Source organism: Eurypyga helias, unplaced genomic scaffold (assembly GCF_000690775.1).
Source record: "Eurypyga helias isolate BGI_N326 unplaced genomic scaffold, ASM69077v1 scaffold30556, whole genome shotgun sequence".
NCBI lineage: Eukaryota > Metazoa > Chordata > Aves > Eurypygiformes > Eurypygidae > Eurypyga > Eurypyga helias.
In genome coordinates this window covers 13,729-34,384 of record NW_010257755.1, presented here as the reverse complement: position 1 = coordinate 34,384, position 20,656 = coordinate 13,729, and the positions used below count along the sequence as shown (strand labels likewise).

The following is a 20,656-nucleotide window of genomic DNA, read 5'->3' as shown; positions in this document are numbered from 1 at the left end:
GACCCCACCTGGAGTGCTGCGTCCAGCTGTGGAGCCCACAACATCAGAAGGATATTGACCACTTGGAGCGAGTCCAGAGGAGGCCACAAAGATGCTCAGAGGGCTGGAGCCCCTCTGCTATGATGAAAGGCTGAGAGAGTTGGGCTTGTTCAGCCTGGAGAAGAGGAGGCTCCGAGGAGACCTTATTGCAGCTTTCCAGTACCTGAAGAAGCTACAAGGAAGCTGGGGGGGACTTTTTACAAGGGTCTGTAGTGACAGGACAAGGGGTAACAGGTTTAAATTGCAAGCAGGGAGGTTTAGATTAGATATCAGGAAGAAGTTCTTCCCAGAGAGGGTGGGGAGGCACTGGGATACGTTGCCCAGAGAAGCTGTGGATGCCCCATCCCTGGAAGTCTCCAAGGCCAGGCTGGATGAGGCTTGGAGCAACCTGGTCTAGTGGAAGGTGTCCCTGACCATGGCAGGGGGGGTGGAACTGGATGATCTTTGAGGTCCCTTCCCCCCCAAACCATCCTGTGATTCTGTGATTCCCAGAACAGGGGGGATGACAAGAGTTATTGATGCATGCTGCTGCTCCCCACTGAGGGGGGTCTGAAGGGCTAGTGGGAAGAAAACAGATACAGCCAATTTTTGTTGGTAAAGAAAGCAGCTGAAACATAAGGAAAGATTCTGACATTTCACAACAGAACCATCTCTCAAACCCAAAGATGTTGTGTTGTCCGGGCAGTTTTCACCTCCAGCTGAGCCCAGCCTCCCGCAGCGCTGAAGGCATCCTGCCTGGGCTCCTGCAGCTGGTGGGCCCCTCAGGAGCATTCCCGTCCTCACCTCCCGGCGTGCTGCTCAGGGCGTTTAGGACACAAGTCGCACAAAGGGGACAGCACAGCAATACTGGCTCAGCTAATTCATCCCGACTCTGGAAGTTCAGTTTCCCACCACCCACGCCAGCAGCTCCACAGCCACACTGGCTCAGCAGCAGCCAGAGGACCAACCCAGCCCAGCTCAGCCGTTAGCCACGGCGGGAACTGGCGGTGAAGAAACCCTGCTCTTACTTGCACCTTCCCTGCAGATCCCTCTCTGCTCTTCCCACCCTACAACCGCAGCTCCCAGCGGAGTATCCCAGCCCTCCCTCGTAATGAGAGGCGTCTGCAGCACACGGCCGGGATTACCGCGACGCTTCTAGCGCCTTACAGCCCTGTCCCCCTCCTGCAGAAGAGCCGCCCCAGCACCCCCGGGTCAGCATCTGTCCTGTTTCACCATTAGCTGGCATGGGAAATGACTCGCTGTCGGCCCTCGCCCGCAGCCAGGAGAGGTCTCAACCACCACATCCAGAGTCACATTCCAGGTAGCTACTCCGCTAAACGGCTTTTTTTGAGTTGAAGACGCACGTAACCTGACTGACTACTGTTTCCCCATGCCGGTCTACAACGTGCTCATAGTAACGCAGACAGACAATGAACCCAGTTCAAAAATAAGTGGCATCACAGTACCCTGATGTACCTGTGGAGTTGTGCATGGCCCAGCTACACACCCTGCCCTCTGGGCATTTTTGTCATAGAGCACTGAGAAGAAATGCCATCACCCTCTCCCTTATTTCCCTTTTTCATTTCAGCCTTTTAATGACTGAAATTCTTTTTCTTCAGATTAACCCAGGGGACTTGTGACTGTTTCCCCATCGGTTTATCAGAATTATTTTTCATCTAAGAGATGAGAAATATATTTCAATTAATATTTTCCCAGCTGAATTTTTATTCCAATTTAGCTTCATCTTATTCTATAACTGTCAGTAGTAAAGTCACAAGCAGAAACACAGAGTGCTTTCTGATGGACTTCAGGAGCACAGATGCTTTTTTTTGCTTCCTTTTTTTTCTTTCCCCATAGTAATCTAACATTCATGGAGTGTAAATTTACTTTTTTCTTAAAAAAAAAAATTTCCTTGCCACTGGTGGCATGACTTTTACTTCTATTTCAAGCAGTGTTTTAATTCAAGAGCTTCCTATTTTAACCTTATTCTCTAAAAGCCAAGTTTAAAATCCTTAAGCTGTCTCAAAAACTCCTTTACGAACACCTTCACACGACTCTAGCCTCCCCACAGTAGCACAGACTGTTGATGCAGCAGAGAGCCAACACCAAGGCCCAGCTAGCCAACCCCTCAGTCAAAGTTATTTAAAGCATAATGCTATGCACAAATCTGGCAGGGAGCTGTAGGCCAAAATTTTACAAAGTAAAGAGATTTTCAGGTCTGTCTTCAAACAACTTCGAAGGGTCCACACTTGGAATGAACGCAGAGCTTTCCCCCTAAAGGTAACCGTAACCTGGACGCTGAAAACGCTGACTCTTAGCCCGCAGCTCTAGTATAAAGTTTGCCTGTTCTGCACCTCAGGCCATACCACAACAGTTTGTAAAACTACTAAAAGACAAGTCTCCATGTCTGTTTTTGTTTACACAGACCTACTGCATTCATCCTTACAAAAGCACAATTGCTTGCAGCATATTACAAAGCTTTCACATCCCTGGATTCTTAACCTAGCAGGAGTCACAACCATTCCAAGATAAAATCATGCAGCTGCACAGCCAAGTAAATGTTCATCTGGAGAGGAGAGTTCTCCAGGACCACTCGAAATTCTCAGAGCGGGTGAACGAAGTGGCCATCCACTGACAGCCCATCGCACTTCAGACCAGCATAGTACAGCCACCCAGTACGCTGGGAAGTCGCCCGCTCCTTGGGCTGAAGTGACACATTCCCAAGCTTCCTTGATTCAATGGTTTTATTTTTCTTATGAGTATTTCCAGAGGACAGCGAGACACGGACGTTTTACAGGTTTTCATATTCTGCTCTTTCTGATCATTTCAGAGAAAAAAAAAAAAAACAAACCTGCAAATTGAATCTTTTCAGTAAGTGCCAACACTGCTCTCAGCTCTGGCTAGAAGACAGACCCTGCCCTGAGGAGCTTCCAGTCTGGGAGAGAGAGAAATACAGAGGCGAGGTTCACCAGGAAAACAGGGAAGGTGACAGTTTGTCATGCTGCTGGTGCCATACATGGACACTGGTACATCTTTTTGTGCTGGCAGTCAGTACGTAGACACCGAGTCAACCGCACACTGCACATGACAGAACACGTTCTCTCTGCAGGTGCTTGGAAGGGAGAAGGTAAAGAAGCTCTCAAAGATTTCAAGGCAGTCCTGTGACAAGGAAGGCATTTGTTCTGTGTAGAAATTTTTGCCTATTTACATACCTTTTTTTAAAAAAAAGAAAATAAAATCATAATTACAACATGCCGAAACACATTCATCCAATCCGTTGCCTTATAAAAATAAGATTTTCAAACAATGTGTTTCTAAAATAAATATTAATAGGGCTGGAAAAAAATAAATACATGTAATCCAAGCTCTCTCGTTAAAACCCAAAAAGGTACAGTTCCTGACTGAAAAGCAGCCATGGAGTCCCGACTAAAGCAGCAACTGTTCAGAGGATCCTTCTCTCACAGTAACATGGAGTAGTCCCAAGCAGCAAAGAACAGATTCTTAATTAAAGAAATATAAAGGAATGCATTCCTCATAGGAAAGTACAGAACATTTTCATCTTTGCTGAATGACAGAGACTAAAAAGCAGTGTTCCATGACACACCCCTGCTAAAGTTTTCTGGTATTTCCAAGTAGCAAGAGGTTAACAACTTTTCTTTTGTTAGGAAAAAAAAAAAGCCCCATCTGTGAATTTGATTGTTTGCAAACATACGTGTGTAGTCCCCCGACTGAGCAAAAAATTAACTGAGCTACTTTTCCTCCCCCTCCCCAAATGGGAACGAGACATTTTAATCCAGCACTACCTACAGAAGGACTGTTACAGCACAGGGAGCCAGGGGCAGCTCGACCTCAGGCAGGAGACTTGCTGCTTGGGAGCACAAGCTGCACCAGTTTGGGATGGTCCAACATGGAATCAGCGTTTCCATGGCAGCCCCTTCAAGGGTCAGTTCATTGCCCTGAGCTCCTGGGTCAGGAGTCAGTCTCAGTTTGGCCGGTAGTAATCACAGTGCTCTAGGTGACAGGAGGCAGGGTACCCTATTCCCCACTCTCATAAGGCAGCCGTACCACTCCAGGAAATCTGTTCCCTTCTTGAAGGTTTCTTTTTTGTGTGGTCCTGTATGTCCTCTTACTTTTTACATTGGTTTTCTACCTATTTAAAAGGAGCTACATGCCCAGATTAAGTGGTCAAGTAGGTGAAGAATGAAATGTCCACAACGCAAGCTCTACCTAGGTTTACAGTGTACTGGTCATGCACAAGCCCCTACGGATCCTGGCAGGCATTTAAACATTTAAGTTGATGTAAGATCAAACTGCTAACGAACTGACTGCTGGATGGACTGTGGCCAGCTTGAAATCACTGGTAGGTTCTGCGGCTGATGTCACAAGTCATGTCAAATCAGTGGTCATCTACTTTAACCCTTTTTGCTTTCAAGGAAAGATGCTGAAAGAGAAAAGAGAAACTGCTTAGCATATACACCACAGTTAGAAAAAATGGTCAGTTACAATGCTTTCAGTCTTTAGTCCCAAATTACACAAATTCTTAAGACAAATATCAAAGACCTTCCCCAAAGCTTGATACTGATATAGTTAAAATAAACCTATGAAACTGAAAAACCACACCTATCCCAAAGTGATATTCTGGCATGGTATAAAATACCATCTTCTAGTACTTCCATACTCACTGCAAGCCTAGGAACAATTTCCCACTGGAAGCCAGTTGCCAGCGTGTGAAAACACACAGAAAGATGCAGGTGCTCCCAACAATACACCCGCACAAACGCTCTCAGTACGTGCACAAAGCACAAGATTTTAACTAAGGGATTAACACTGCAGCTGTAGTTGCACTGGACCTTTGAACCTCTCTGCTCTAAAAGGCTTACAAAAACGTGGAATGAGCACATCAGAGATGTCTGAAAAATTTGGAATGAGACATAATGGACTGAGACCTTGATCAAGCTGTAGAAGGCCTTTTAACACAGAATCCTATTCAGCTGTAATTTGTTTTTAACTTGATACAGGAATACAAATTCTCATATTTCAGCAATCTCTTATTAGCACAAAGATGTATCTTTCAGGAGACCAAGGGTTTGAATGTCTACAAGTTAGCATAAATTGGTGTGATGTGCAGTGGCTTGCTTATTCAAAATTTACATGTACAAAGCTTTACACAACAGGAGTATTTCTAATTCCAGAGCACATCAAAGACACCCAAGCCTTTGGCTGATAACAGACCAAACTGGAAAAGATAATTTTCCTCAAAACCAGCACTATCCTCCAGAGCTTCCACTCAGTTTAGGATAGGTCATACTGCAAACTGAGTTTATCTCTATCAAATCAAAAAGATGACCATAGTAAAAATTAGGTTCTGATGTCACTTCACAGCATATCTACAACAGTAGCAGCACTACCCTGAAAAACATGTTATCTCAGTCAGGGAGGGAGCGTAATTCAAGACCAGTTATCTTCACTTACAAAAAGCAATTCAAGCTTTGCCTGAACAAGCCATCGAGCCACATTCCCAAATACCACCTACCTAAAGGAAAACCTCACCCCAAACTTCAGCCCGTGGAGAGGTCATATCATGTGGGATGTTGCGTATGGGATGTTACAACATGTAAATACGTGAGTCAAAAGGACTAATTACTCCAGGAGCAGACTTGATACAACTGGAACATTGGCTCATCTCGTTTTTACACCCTGCTTGCAGAACGTCTAACAGCAGCTAAAGACTCAAGGGTCTACCCCGCGGGGGGTCGTTACTGCCTTTGTCACATGCCTCATAGAAAAGAGGCAGAAAATACTCAGCTACTTAGTAAGTACATTTATAGATGGCAAGTGTCTGGGTAAGTGAGATGAATTATCTAAGCTCAACATAAAAAACCCCTCTCAAGTCAATTACATGGACAGATGCCAATGCTGCTGTACACTGTAACCACAGAGCTATGTCCTGAGGTGCCCCGTGCACCACAGTGCTTTTCTTTTTCCAGAAAATCCAGGAAGTGAAGAAAACAAACATCAGATTCTCAGAAAAGTCAAATAGCACAGCAGATGTACAAATGAGAAACAGCCATTTTTGCAACACAGCTGCTTGTATGCACGAACAGATATCGTTTTGCATAGGTCTGATATGCAAGTGCTTTTTTTCCCCCTTCAGTATTTTGGAAATACTTCCCTAATATACAATATAAAGCTCCATAGTTATTAATATCCCATGGGAAATTCACAGGCAAGATCAGTTTGGTAAGTATTTACATGCAACGTGGTATCAACAGCTGCAGCATAACTAACATTTAGATAATATTTAATACCACTCCAGTTCTCAGAATGGCCAGTGAGTAAGTCAGGAGTTGATAAAGGATGGTGACAACTATTAATAGATATTGGTAAAGGAATGGTACGTGTGTCTCTCACAACAGAATCTGCAGTGAAGGTTTGCACAAAGAGCAGTGGTTCTTTGCCATTTCCAGTTTGAACAGATCAGAGCTGGGTTTTTTTCGCTGTTAACATAACGCTCAAAAAAAGGCTTGGGAGTTGCAAAAACATTTGCAAAGCATACAAAGACTCCTCTTAAATCATTGTGCAAAGCACGACCACTGCGTAGCTACAGTGCTGCTGAGAGCAGTGCTACCAAGTGCCTGTGTTCAAGTGTAGAATGGTCGAAGGCTTCAGCGTGATATGCTGTTCTGTGACTCTGAGATCACAACTGTTGGCTGGATAATAGGGAAGAAGCTTTCATGCATCTATTTATTACCCTCTTTCCTTATACTAAAACCACCACAATGAACAAAACCCAATTAATTTTTGTACCATTAAATAGACAACAACAAAACACTTAGAAAGTTCAGATACAAGAGCTGCTAATACAGCAATGGTACCGTTTGGCCTTTATGCCGATTCCGTACCGTTCCTTGCTGGTAAAAATGAGGTGCCAGTTCCAAGAGCCATGCAGATTCAACGGCAGTCACGTCTCTCATGTAATATTTGGCAGTCTGGATGACTTCATTGTAGACTACCCTAGAAGAAAGGAAAAAAAATGTTTGCTATAAAGCAATGAGGGAGAGAGATAATTAACAGTGTATTCAGTTTCACATACATGCTGTCAGAGATAGTATTTAGAGTGACAAGAGTGTCTTTACGTTTCCCTCTTCTTGTTCACAGGACCCTACATTAAGACAACCTTTATATTGCCATTAAAAATACCATCACATATTACAAGGACACATGAATGCAACGTATAAAAAACCCACTATTTTTTATACTGGGGCCAAGGGGGACTCATAGCAGATGATTTGGAAGACAAGAGTATTAGTTACTCTGTGATATCATCAGGAAGGTTGTCAAAAGCAGCAAAACCCAGGACCATAACAAGTAGGGCACAAATCACAGCATGACTATCACTGGTGCTGTCTGCAGAGAAGCAAGATAAGGATTCGAGGAAGATGTCAGCTTTAACTACTGCCAGAACATCTCCTGTTAAGAGATTTAGAAACAAACAACCATGTGGCCTCAATCCCTGCTGCCACCATAAAGAGGTTGCCAGCACAGGCAACCTATTTCTGAAGTCACCCTTCAGCAGGGAAAGCCATTTTTACCGAGGAAGCGCAAACCCACGCGCTGGAGGGTTAGTCACCAAAACCGTCAGTCATTATCTGCCCTGTATACACAGTAGGGCTGCAAACCCACAGGTTTGTGGTTGCTCATTAATTGGTATTTTGCTCTCAAAAGCAAAGAGGAAGGAGTTCAAAATTCTCTTCCCTGCCAAGTGCGTTCCGAGACATATCAACTAATGCACCTGAAGAGAAATCTGAGGAAAACAAACAAGAAGGAGAACACATTTTATATAGACCTGCTGTAACAGAGAATTGAAGCCCTCTCTAGGATGGGTTCCCAGGCAGCAGTAGCACTGAAACTAGGGCTGCTGAGTAAGGTAAACTCCTGTCTTACAGGATGTCATGAGCCAGCAGCATCTTCCGGCTGGCAGTGGCAATACCTCGTGGCCTTGGAAGACAGCTCTGTGCCTGTTCTGCAACACAGGGGTCCAGGAAGAGATTTAAGCCCAGAATTAGTGCACCCAAGAACTCCAGCAATACTGCTGCCACCAACAGCAAAGAGGCTGAGAAGCAAAGAGCAGTCAGGTTTTGCCCGTTAAGACTTCCAGCTGTCTACAGTTCTGTTTTTCTGTATGCCTGGAAATGCCCAAGGATGGGATGGACGTGGCACACTGAGGGCTCATCATCTAAAATCTGAGCCCTGTGGAGGTGTGTGCTGGAGCAAAGAATTCTTCCAGTACTCTCCTATCACTAGACTTTCTTTCCAGATTAATTTCTTCTTACTGTCTGTCCCTCTCCTGTAACCCAACCTCTTTCAGCATGTTGCCTGAAGCTAGAAAATGTCAGAAGTGTATCTGCAAAGTATTCTTTTTACTATGTCAAACGAAGTGTGTTTTATTTTTAATAGCAGTGAATCAGGCAGCAGCAAAAATTCCTTTAGCTACACTCTGCTCAACTCAGTCCTGAAGAACAGGTACAGTTAAGACCAAGCGAGCTGGACTCATTTTTATTTTGTGAGCCAATATAATCGATGGCTGCGTTCCAATCAGCTACAGTTCTGCAAACCCTACACCCCAGGTGTAGGAGCCCAAATTCAAAAGATAACAGAGGACACCGGCCAAGTTTATTCTTCAAATTCTCAGCAACAAAGGACCAGAGTCCAAACGCTTCAGGTTGATCATGCTGACCTGATAGTTAGAAACACACTTCCCTTTGTTATCTCAGCATCTTTGATACAAATGCAATTGTAATATCCCAGCTAATACAAAAGTACAACCATTTCTTTCCCCAACCTGCTAGACAGCCATAACTTTTGCATCCTGCCTTTGACGTGTATGCCCTCTCCTAGCAAGACTTTTGTAATTACTGCAGCACCTATTTGACAGGACATTTCCTTAGTAGGCTTAAAGTAAATTAACCCTAGTTCTACCAAGGTACAGAGACTGTAGAGCAATTTACAGTGCAAGATATGGTGCCCGTTAGAAAAGGGTCGCCTGACTCCGCTTTCCAACATCTGCAGGGTTTTTTGACAGTTAAACATTACTACTTCCCTGATTTATTTAGATATGGCCTACAACCAATTGAATTCTTGCTGTGGGAACTATGACCTTCTACGTCTATACCTCACTGATGGAGAAAAGTCAGGCACAACAAGGTCCAGACACTGAGAATATCTTCTGAAGATCACAAAACAGGTGAAAGCAGCTTTAACTTACCAGCGTGGAGGCTTCTCTGCATACAGCACCGAAGTGGGGTGGATATGAAGTTCATGGTCATCACGGATAGTCCTTGAAAGCAAGAGACTATTTCAGACTGTGCATCTATTTATTGTTTAACATTTGGTTCCTTTCATCCCCGGTAAGAATGTTAGTAAAAAGCAACAATCAAAGAGCTGGAGCAAATGAAAAACATTCACCTTTAACAAACAGATGTAACCAGGCTTAAATCCCAGCCAAAGGAACAGTTGATAGCTTAATGTCCTAAAAGATTTCTATCTACATTATATGAAAAAAAATAGCATTTCAGGTTTTTGTTCAGTGCACCAGGAGTGCTACAACACAGACACTGTACTTGCTTATATGAACACAAGTCAATTACTGTTAGCACCAGCTTCCCAGTAGCAGTAACTTTAATTATTTATATTTCCCAAAGAGAAGAGAAAAACATTGAAGCAGTTTGGAAATACAAAACTTCAAATAATTAGTAAATTAATTGCCATGCGTTTCTTATTGCACACACCTAAAGGAGAATCTGTTGATTGTACTTATATTTATGCAGTCAAAGGAGCTTTTAAGCTAAGCAGCCGTTGTAATAAAACAACATATATTTACCTGTAAGCTCCAGTAGAGTGGAATTTAGCTGCATTAGCAAAGAATCCAGAAACTATGCACCTCAAAACGGGATCTGGATCACCTGAAAAAGAAGAATTTTTCCATAAAATGAGTCAGTGGAATGGCAAAAATCCCTAAAATACCACTCAATCATCTCAAACAACTTTTCACAGTGCATCAGGCTTCGAAAGCAAAGGCTTGAAGGCAGACCAACCCTGCAATCTTTTTGACTTCAATTTCACAGCAAATCAAAATTACTACATAAAAAACTGCTGTTGCTGCTGGAATCTTCATGAAGACAGCTTCACAGTCCTTGGAGCAACCTGTGCGACCGCTAAGCACTGAAGCCTGATTTTTCAGAGCAGTCAGAGACAAGTGCTGAGAACCAGTCATTATCCATCATTGTGAACACACTAGAAAACTGGATTTTGGAAAAGCCAAAAGAGGGAACGGGGTGATTTAGTCATGACTCTTCTGCTAACCTGCCCATTAAATACATAACCAGCAATCCAGAGATTCTAACTGCTGAAAGACTTCACTAATGAAGAACGGACTAAACGTTAATTGTAAAAAGGGGCTAAAATGCTCTTCTGCAGGCATTTTTACGAATAAGGTCTGGTTTTAATTATGGTCATTTTTAGGGCAGGGAGAAAATACTTCAAAGGTTACGAGAAAAGCAGGAAGCAGACTGACAGCTTGGAGACTACCTTTAATATGTACTGGAGAACAGGCTAAAAGAAATGTTCACCTTCACTGGACTTCTTCGGCACTTTAAAGCGGACGAGAAGCTTTTTCAGCTGCTCTCTTACAACAGAAGCTCTAACAAGCCCTTTGTAGTTCAGAAAGTGTTCCTGACACCACTGAGAGCTCTTGCTGTGCTGTACAGTGAGAAGAATAGAAAAAAATTAAAATGAGATACCATCAGCAAAACAAAACCCGGTCTCTTGTGGATCACAGCCTTGTTCTGGTTTTGTTCTGTCTCCTACAACATATTTATTGCCTGTTTCCCTGAAAATTACCTATTTACCTAGCAACTGACAAGGGTACGTAGTGCCAATAACTACAAAACATGTTTCAAACAACTAAATAGTAGCAGAACAAATGCCATGGGGTATTTTCAAACAGATGTGCTTCATTTCTTCAGAAGTGGTGAAAGAACAGCAGTCGTTCCACTCTCACACACAAATACATCATGTCAAACTAGTCTGCTTTCAGTCTCAAAACGTGAGCAGCCTTTTCTGTACACTGTTTTCCTTGGTCTTCTCTATGCAAAGAGCTACTTCTCCAGAAGCCAGCACTCATTCCAAGTGCTTCTGCATTTGGCAGTTTCTAAGAGAATTACACAGACACAAAGTTTAAAGGGCAAAATCTCAGTTGGTGTCTGACTGATTGCTTTGGGGCTGGGGAGATGGGAGATGTGGTATTTAAACACTTGAGTGGTTAAACTGCTTCAAGAGAAGTGCTTTATACCAGCAAAATATACTTCTCCCAAATAGGTACAGCACTTCAAAACCATTAAGTCAAACCTCAGCTTACAGAGAAGTATTAAGATTGGTGTTAAACCTTGGGGTAAATACATAAGGTCAGTGAAAGAGAGGGTATGAATATCAATGAGGCTTTTTTGGTTTTTTAAAAGACTGCCAGATTTAGATGCAGTTTATAATCAGTAAAACTCAGATACAGATAAAGAAGATGGGAGAATATAAATTTCATTTGGAGTTTGGATACTTGTTTTCCCTAGGCCCTTTCAAAAATCCCAGTCTCCTTGAAAATAGTTGTCTGCCCTGAGACTTTCATGCCATACATAAACCACGTTATTTCTATTCACTGTTCAGAACAACTACAGAAGGTCTGGGGTAAAATATGACCAGAATGTCTTTTAAAGCACAATTATCACTTAATAGACTTGGTAAGTCTTCAGCTTTGAAGATGCTATATCCAGAGCTTTCAGAATGAGAACTGAGGGCCTCAAGTTCTTCCCGTTCCTGTACATGTATACACTTGAACTGACTTACTTTGACAAAGGCTTCATAAACATTAAGCATAGTGAGATGGTCACCTTCTTCCACAGCAAACTTTCTGTGTTGCCTGGCCTGAAGAAGAAGAAATATTTTTATAGACAAATTGATTTTTGAAAAAAAATCACATCCAATATGCTCAGTTCCCATCACCTCTGTATTTCGTGTGACTCCCACCATATAGGGTAGTCCCTCCAAGAAACAGCAATATTTTACTAGCCCACCTACATTCACAAGCACTTTTGAAACTTAAGTTAGAATGATGAATGGAAAATGAACTCCCCAAATCCAAGAGAGGCTCCTGCTACCGATTAAGAATTCCCTACATCTTAATACTTTATTTTTTGTTCCTCTTGAAAGAAAGTGCTGTTTGGGGTTGGGGGTTTTTTGGGTCCTCCCTACCCCCAGAAACCCTCACGCTGACCAGTGCTGGTTTTGTAACCTTGCATGTTTCTCATTCTCAGAAAGAGGTTTTTAACACAAGTAAAGGAGTCCAAGGTTCCCACTGTTACTCAGTTTCTCATTTTACCTATATAAGCACTAGGTACAGTTCAAGACCTTGCTTCAATTTCATACAAACTCTCAGACTGAAATGGATGTCAACAAAACACTTAGCAGAAATCCATAAATGTGGAACTAACAAAAAGAAAATGAGACCCGATTGAACTTACAGCCTGAGCTTTTTGATTTGGAGGGATCAAAAAGATGTTTTGAATCTGCATCATGGCAGCAATCGTCAAAATCTCCTGGGAACAGCCAAAATTTCCTGAGGAGTAAGTAGAAAAATTCAGTAAACAAATTCTCTTCCACTCAACTTATCCCCATAGAGAATAAAGAGGAAAAGAAGCAGAATATATTTTTAGCACACGAAACCAAAATACCCAATACTCTGAATCTGAGTATAACAGTGAACGTTTTAACACAAAACTTAAAACAAATGTGTTAGACTTTTTATTTGAGAGGTCCAGGAATTTAACCAAATCTTTTCACTAAACACCACACCAAAATGAAGCAGTTTGTTTCAAGTTGACCAAATGTCTAATACTACACTATAATCGCTAGGGAGATATCCTCTTCTCAACAAATGAATGCAAAATAAATCTGATTGGTTTTCTCCTACCTGATTCCAGAAGCATCTTTGCAAACATAGGATTCAAAGGAAACTCAGCTATTCTCATTCCAAGAGGCTCTGTCAAACGGCAGTGCATATCCAAACCTACAGCATGTTAATAAATGTAGCTGTGATACAGGCAAAGTAGAACAGAAAGTCACCTTTAGGAATTTCATGTCTATTAAAGAGCAGAATTAAGAGCTAAAATATAGCAAATGCACCTCTGAATTTCTGAAGGTATGTAAAAGCATCCCTTAATACCCATTTACTCTCCTATGGGTCACTGGTTTATTTTTTAAACATACTTGAACACACAAGTTTCTTCATTATGACAAAGCTACATTGCTACTGCCAGTCACTTAGAAAACCTGCAGTCAAAGTCATTGCAAAGGCCTGTAGAAACAGGAAGCACTACTGAGGGGGGTAGGGCGTCATTTTTCTGAGTCACATCTGCTTAGGTGACATAGAAAAGTGATTCACTAATAATTTAACTAATAATCTAACCTAGAGATGTATGGCTGGTAGAGATTCTCTACAGTTTAGTCTGCCTCATGCATCAGTAACTGAACTGAGAGCCACGTTCCAACTGTAACCTTTTTACTGGAGATGGTACAGGACAGAGGAATGACCACTTGTTTTCTGACCCCCAGTTACCACAGAGCAACCGTGCATGTTTACCACGGTAGTATTATGGCTTTCAACAGTCAAACACCTGAGGAAGGTTCACTCATGTGAACCACGGGGTCATGCTCCAATGCAAAGCACTATGCTGAAATTTCAGGGAACAATTTAAATGGAAGAACATCTCCTCCTTTGCAAGAGAACAAGGGAAATAGAATTAACAAAAAGAATACAGACACAGGAAACAATAAGAAGAAAAGAGCTCACTAAGAAAGGCAGCAAAGAGTGAGAAGTGAAAGAGAAAACTACAGGTAGTATGAGATACAAGGAGGCAGAGCACAGGTGAAAAGCTACACAAGAAGGGACTAACAGGAGCCCAATAATAGGACTTTGGGGCACTGCAGATTGCATAAATAAACACAGCAGAGCAGACTGAGGAAACACAACTGTGGCCTACACACTATATTATTATTGACATATTATTTATCAAACTGTGTGGTGGCAAAACCCCACAGTTGTACTTCAGCTCTATTTCACAGAGAAAACCAAAACCACAAATCAAGTCAAGGAAGGAGATCTCTTATAACTCATGTCAGCATATCTGAACTCACAGATACCTCTATAACAAGTGTTTACTTTCCTTTATCGTTTGATATACTATCAACTCACTACTTATGACAATGTAGTAATTCACTCACCACACGCCTACACGGTCCAACAAACCTAATGGGCATTTCACATCATGTCAATGCGTTTTTCTCAGAAACAAGTACAAAAGGCAGCTTATGTGAAATGATAAAGTAACATATTTAACACAAAGTCACAGAAACTGCTGAAATTAAGGTACGACAGCTTTTGTTTGACTACCACAGTATGAGAAGTTTAAGTGCTACCACAATTAATAGCTTAGAATCTTTCTGGAGATGAAAGACAAACAATAACCGGGTTCCTAAGTAGGAAAAAGCAGAAATTGTCATCTTTTTAACTTTCTATAGGTACATCAAACCAAAATCCTTTGGCTCCTGCCGAATTCTACAAATCTCAGTGCAATTTTGCATGGATATACATAGCTTGTGCACACATGTCTTTGTAGCAGCAAGTCTGAAGATACACCAAAGGCCTGCAATGGATACGAGTTTGGAAAGAGGTAAAAGTTCCCTTGAAATAATCTGGGAAGCAGCCAGTGTATCCATATATGTATACACACACACACACACACATATTTGTGAAACTGTAGGAAATTGGAGATCTTCAGCTCCACGTATAAAAAGATACTGCAAAGATTTTTATTGAACACACTCAGGAGAAATTACTCAAGAACTGTGTCACTAAAAAGTGCCAAGGAACAACCACGAATATGTGACAGCTGAGGGATTAAAACACTGTTTTAAATTTAGGTAGAGTGGTTGTTTCTGACAGGTGACAACTTACAAACAGATCTCCAGCAAATTCTTGGGTCTGAAATAAAGCCACTTTTAACCTGCTTATTAACCTCCTAAATTATGCTTAAAACCAATAAACTCCAGCTGACAACTCAGACTTTCAAAGGGGCATCAAAGGAAAAGGCTGAGAAGAGATGCTCCTGATGCAATCAGTTTGCATCACTGTAAAAATAATCAGGCTAAAAGCAGCGATGTGTTTATTCAACAGAACTATCTCAGCCGTAAGAGCATCTGCTCCACACAAGTTTCTCTCTTGGCAGCGCGTTGGCACAAGTAGGGTCCTGACCCCACACTGCACATCTGCATGCCATTACAATGCAAATGATGACATACATGTTCATACTTGCATAGGAGCAATTTAATCCTTACTGCACCTGCAAACTCTTGGGCAGCTTCACCTCTAACTCATATAAAAATCTCCATACTAAACCACCTAAAACCTTAAACTTCAGCAAAAATTGGTGAGCAAATCCGTGCATCACACGCGCACGCACACATTTCTTTCCATCTCAAACACCAACATCAGCACTTCTCTGCTTTCCTTCGAAACTTGGGCAGCCAAGAGAGTAACAGCTCTGTATGTTCCTGTGAAGCTATCACGAGCGTAACACTTCTGCCAAAACATCAAACAGCTAATTGGGGAGTTTATTGACCTTTCCTCTCGATTTCCCTAAGGAGGTTTTGGCTGTGAACTCATCCTTGCAACACACTTCTGAGCCCCTGTGAAGGTCCTTGTTCCAAGCGTGAAATGGTTGCCAGGAAAAGAAGTGCCTCCAGTGAAACCCTACTTTGCAAGGTGGAACTGAATCAGCACGGAGAAAATTCACGGCCAAGCAGAGAGTTCCAGCTTCATGAGAATAAGGAGAGAGCAGGCTGCCACAAGTTACAACTCAGCATTTGCAAGCGATGTAAAAACAGCCACGAACCTCTGGAAGGTTGCAAAACTTACACCAGCTCCTTTACACTCCCCTTTTCCTTGTGTTTACACTATGGAGCAAATATTGTTAGCTTTGAATTAACTACAAACACTGAGCTAAAGTCAAACAGAGTTTCATTTTGATTACTTGTTCTTGTCTGAAGTTTGTTTTAAGTTTGTTGCATTCAAAAAGATTAAACAGCTGTCAAAAAAGCCAACAATATAACAATTCTTCCTATAAACAAAATCAGACAGCATACATTCCACTCACCACAACAAAAAGGAACTGAAAGCTGTGTATAAAAATATTACTACAGTGTGATTGGAGTGTTACAGGTATCCAACAGTGGGATAATGGATACAACCAAAATGAACACATCTAGAACCACAGAATCAGCATCTCTCAGATTGGAAGGGACCCATGAGGATCCTGCTCCTTGCAGGACTGCCTAAATCATATGACTAAGGACATCATTCAGACTCTGCACTGAATTTGAGAACAAGCTGTGATTAGTAACTCAGAGAACATAATTAAAAAAATAATCCTATCAAGTAGCTAAATAGTAGAAAATACTTCGATTTATGCTCTCAGGGTCTGTTAAACTCACTTTTTCTTAACTAGAAGTTACTATGCATCTGCCCATTTGCCCATAAGCAGAAAGTTCAATACTAAAAGCAGAGCCACTGCAAGTTGCAGGCAGATGAGCTCCTGTGCATTCAGAAGCACGGAAAGCAAACAGGCTGATCCCTGAAACACAGGCACTGAGTGTGAGAAACGTAGTTCCAATTCATCCAGGAGGAAACATACTGCCTTTAGGAATGATCAGGACCTTTCTTTAGTGGTTGCATCATGTATTCACAGCTAACAGAATCAGGGCAGTTTCACCTGCAGGACCAGCACCACTACCATCAGTAGCACCAGGCTACCGACAGTGCAGTCTTACAGCCATACAACATTCAGAGCAGGGACAAAGACTAGCACTCACTTTTAAAGTTATAATGAGATTAGCTCTTAATAACTTTTGTCAGTCATACCCTTCAAACAAGAAGGTCTGAAAAGTAACACGTGACACCTGCTTTGCTAAGCCACTGGGAAGCACGCTCTCTTGGGTTTAATCCTCGTGCCCAGAGCCTGGCCTCTCCCCAACTGAAGGATCAGATTTAACTTACAATATTTAGGCAGCGTTCTTGCACACACATCAACATCACGAATGTAACACGCTAACAGAAAACTTGACAAAAGATACAATCAGCTTTTTAAAGTCTGAGCAACGAATAAACAAAGTAGCAATTACATTGTTTGTTAAATTCTAGGTTATTACGATCAGTCTGACTGTGAAAGAGATGTCAAACCTTTACCTTCAACCTTTTTTGTTTATAGCCAGTGCTGCGTGTTTCCATCACTGGCACCATAACATAAAATGAAATATCACCACACTAAGAGCTTGATTATCTAATAACTTACCTAATTGGATGCAGGTAAATTTTGTGTCTAACTCATGTATTGACCAAATTATTGGCAGAACTCTGTTTGTATCTTTCTACCACTCTGTAAGGACTCAAGAAACACAGGGGACCTGCCTGAGAGAATCAAGCCAACGCCCTCATCAGCTCAGAGCCCTGTTCCCAGTAAGGACGAATAGCTGGTTCCTCCCACGAAGGTGCAAGGAAATACACGGAAGATAGCTATGCAATACACATTTGCCCAATCTAAACAGTTAAATTCTAGTTTATACGCTATGCAATAGATTTCCAGTTCCTCCCAGAAAGTTACTGCTGCACTGCGCTTGCTTACCTTACTGAAATAACCAGAGGGAAAGACAGTAAATTCAGAGGAGACTGAGGTGCACTTTAAAACATGCCAACAAAAAGCTTCCCCAGTCAAGGCTGCATCTGCTCTAAGCACAGTTCTCCAATGCAAGTTTAATTAATGACCATCTAATCACCAAATCCAAATCAGTAATGGTTTTCGCAGCTCCTGTAACATAACTATAAATAAAGCAAAGTGCGACGTTCTCACCTCCTAACGCATACAGCAATTCTAAAGCTTGCACCATGGACTGGGCAGGAGGTGGCTGTGAAGAAAAAATACGTGCTGTTTAAAGTTATCATAGAACACACGAGTTGTTACAAAAATTCTTACATCATCCTCTACCGCAAAATCCTTAGGCTCTAACTATCTCCCTTTTTACTTATGAAAAGTGAAGAAAGAGCTCTCAGACTCTTCCTACCATCCTTGCACTGACCACCAGTGCTGCAAGTCAAAACCATTTCAATGGGCCCAGCACCAGTACTACGATGCTCTCAAGACCTGAGCACACTTGCTTTGCCAACAGTGATGCCAGAGGTGATCAGAACATTGACTTCTTCAATTTCTCTTTTAATCCTACCATATTAGTTCTTCACATCAATACAGAAGTAGCTAGAAAATTGACAGAGAGGAAATAAAAAACCTGGTACTGCTCCTCTTAACAAAAACAAGCATAGGTTTAGTTCTGTAGACAGGAATGGCTTGGTTTGGGTTTTTTCCCTTTTTCTTCATAAATTCGGTGCAAAGGGTCTACAGCTAGAGTTTGGCAGAATCTCAGTCTGTCTTTCTAGGGCTTTCTTGACTTTGCAACACTTCTATCAGCAAACTCTAGAATCCAAGCAGTCACTGTTTCTAAGTTGTCACACACATTACTTGCTCTACCTGATTCCCAAAACCACACTTTGCTGGCTGATACTGGGCACTGAGGCACGCTTTCCAAATCCACAGGGCAACGGTTACTGGTTCTGTGGGGTACCAACAAGTCATCTAGAAATCTTCCCTCACACTAAAAGAAGACGACAGACTTCGCAGCCCAGGACTCACCGACAGAAAGGGGAACCTGAGCACATTGTCAATTCCCAAAGCCTTCAGCTGCAAGATGACAGGAGCGAGGTTACTGCGCTGCATCTCCGGAACAGTGGACTTGGGCAACTTCTCAAAGTCCTCCTCTGGTGCGGGAGAAAACAAAGCAATTTGGGACTGAGTTTCAACCCCTACTGCCTGCAGCCAACATGACAGAATCGTACATAACTCAAAATTATCGAGTACAAATACTTAACAGGTGTCAGAAGAACTCTAACTCAAAGGTGATCTTTCTTCAATTACTGTATTTAAAGATACTTTCATTTAAATAGAAGAGGCAATGGTTTTGGCTACATAACTGACTCTGTAGTTGACCCACCCACATTTCAATATGAAGTGATACATGTTCTTCACAGAAATGTGGAAATGCTTTACTTCTGTTTAATATTTCTAATTAAAAAATAAAAGGCAGTCCGCAACAAAACAAAAAGGCATATTTTTTTAAAGAAGGCAGAAGGAAGAGTTCAAAACCAGCATGCTTTCAGTGTAAGAATACTATTTTTAGCAAATATTCAAACAAAATGTGGTTTTAAAAAGCCTATTTCAAATAATGAGAAAAGATTGAAAAAAACCAATTAATTTGGCAATGCCTTTTATAAAGCACATTCACTATAAAGTCTAAGTCTAGAAAAATACTTTATGTAAGGTCAAAATTCCTGTACTATCCAATAACCAACCCTTGTGCAACAAAGATACACACATACCTCCCCCATGTGGATCTAAAACTCCATATCAAGACAAGAAATTATTATTTTTACCTCAATTATTTGAATTTCTACACAGAACCTACTTCTTGATTTTATCTCAGACCTTCACTAAAGACAGCGTACCTTTTCTCTACTTTTGTCCCTTCAGTACACTTTAAAGGGACTTCAAAATGTTCCTTCAAGACCCATTTGACCAGCTCTTGGACACACAAAAATAACTTCAGTGTGGTCATGGCTTCTTCAGTAAAATACTTCAGAAGCTGGGTAAGCTTAGTATATTATGTAGCAGACCTTCTTTGGACACAAATTTTAAAGAATAAATCAGGTCTTTGTTTAACTTGGCAACTGCTGGCAAGCACACACACATTTTTAAAAGACACGCTTGACCTCTCCAAGTCTCAACGCTCCAGTAAAACTGGAGGGAACCTGAGGCACATAAGCAATGGCAGTGCTAAACTGCAAGGCCTCTTCTCATTAAACAGCTGATACCCAGGACAGTTAGCCTGCAGCTTTCTGAACACTGCTAGGTGGCCAACAGATTTATTTGTAATGGTAAGTTTTGTACAGTGCCAGGATCATTGACTGATGAGATGCATTTAGGGTTGGCACCTATTCCTGTGAAAAAAGAGGCCACATGAAGAAGTTTCCCCTCAGTTTTCTAAAGGATTTCCAGAGTCCTTTGTTAGACGCACAGCCTAAGGGAGACTTTAGTCACAGAAGAAAGCATCATAGGTGAGTATTATAAATTGAAGCAACTGCTCAGAAATCAAAATCAATAAAATATAAACTTCTTAGTAGACTCGCCACTCTACCAGCTGCATTAACATTACATATTTGCAATTGCTGACAATCTCATAGCCCAGTTTGTCTTTACAATTCCTAAAAGCATTGTTTCCAATGCTTAGCACGTGTGAACAATGTATTTCTGAATAAGCCAGTGGAATAACAAGGGGAAATTTCTGTCTCTCACTGAAAGAAAAACAGTTTTGCTCTCCATAACCTAACACTAAAACCACTGTAAAACCAAAGGGAAGTCACACCAGCAAGTTT

General features: G+C 41.7%; 1 protein-coding gene across 1 annotated transcript in view; it reads right to left on the bottom strand.

Annotated features, from left to right (window-relative positions):
* Positions 1–4,202: 4,202 nt before the first annotated feature.
* DHX35 (DEAH (Asp-Glu-Ala-His) box polypeptide 35) overlaps positions 4,203–20,656 on the bottom strand; it is a gene marked incomplete at its 5' end in the record, with an annotated part of 28,343 nt that continues 11,889 nt past the window's right edge. Inside the window, 10 exons of the mRNA XM_010154155.1 lie at positions 4,203–4,459; positions 6,921–7,032; positions 9,284–9,355; positions 9,899–9,980; positions 10,647–10,776; positions 11,914–11,991; positions 12,588–12,682; positions 13,037–13,132; positions 18,027–18,081; positions 18,861–18,985. Coding sequence (XP_010152457.1) covers positions 4,415–4,459; positions 6,921–7,032; positions 9,284–9,355; positions 9,899–9,980; positions 10,647–10,776; positions 11,914–11,991; positions 12,588–12,682; positions 13,037–13,132; positions 18,027–18,081; positions 18,861–18,985 — 890 coding nt within the window. The remainder of the gene's footprint in view (positions 4,460–6,920; positions 7,033–9,283; positions 9,356–9,898; positions 9,981–10,646; positions 10,777–11,913; positions 11,992–12,587; positions 12,683–13,036; positions 13,133–18,026; positions 18,082–18,860; positions 18,986–20,656) is intronic.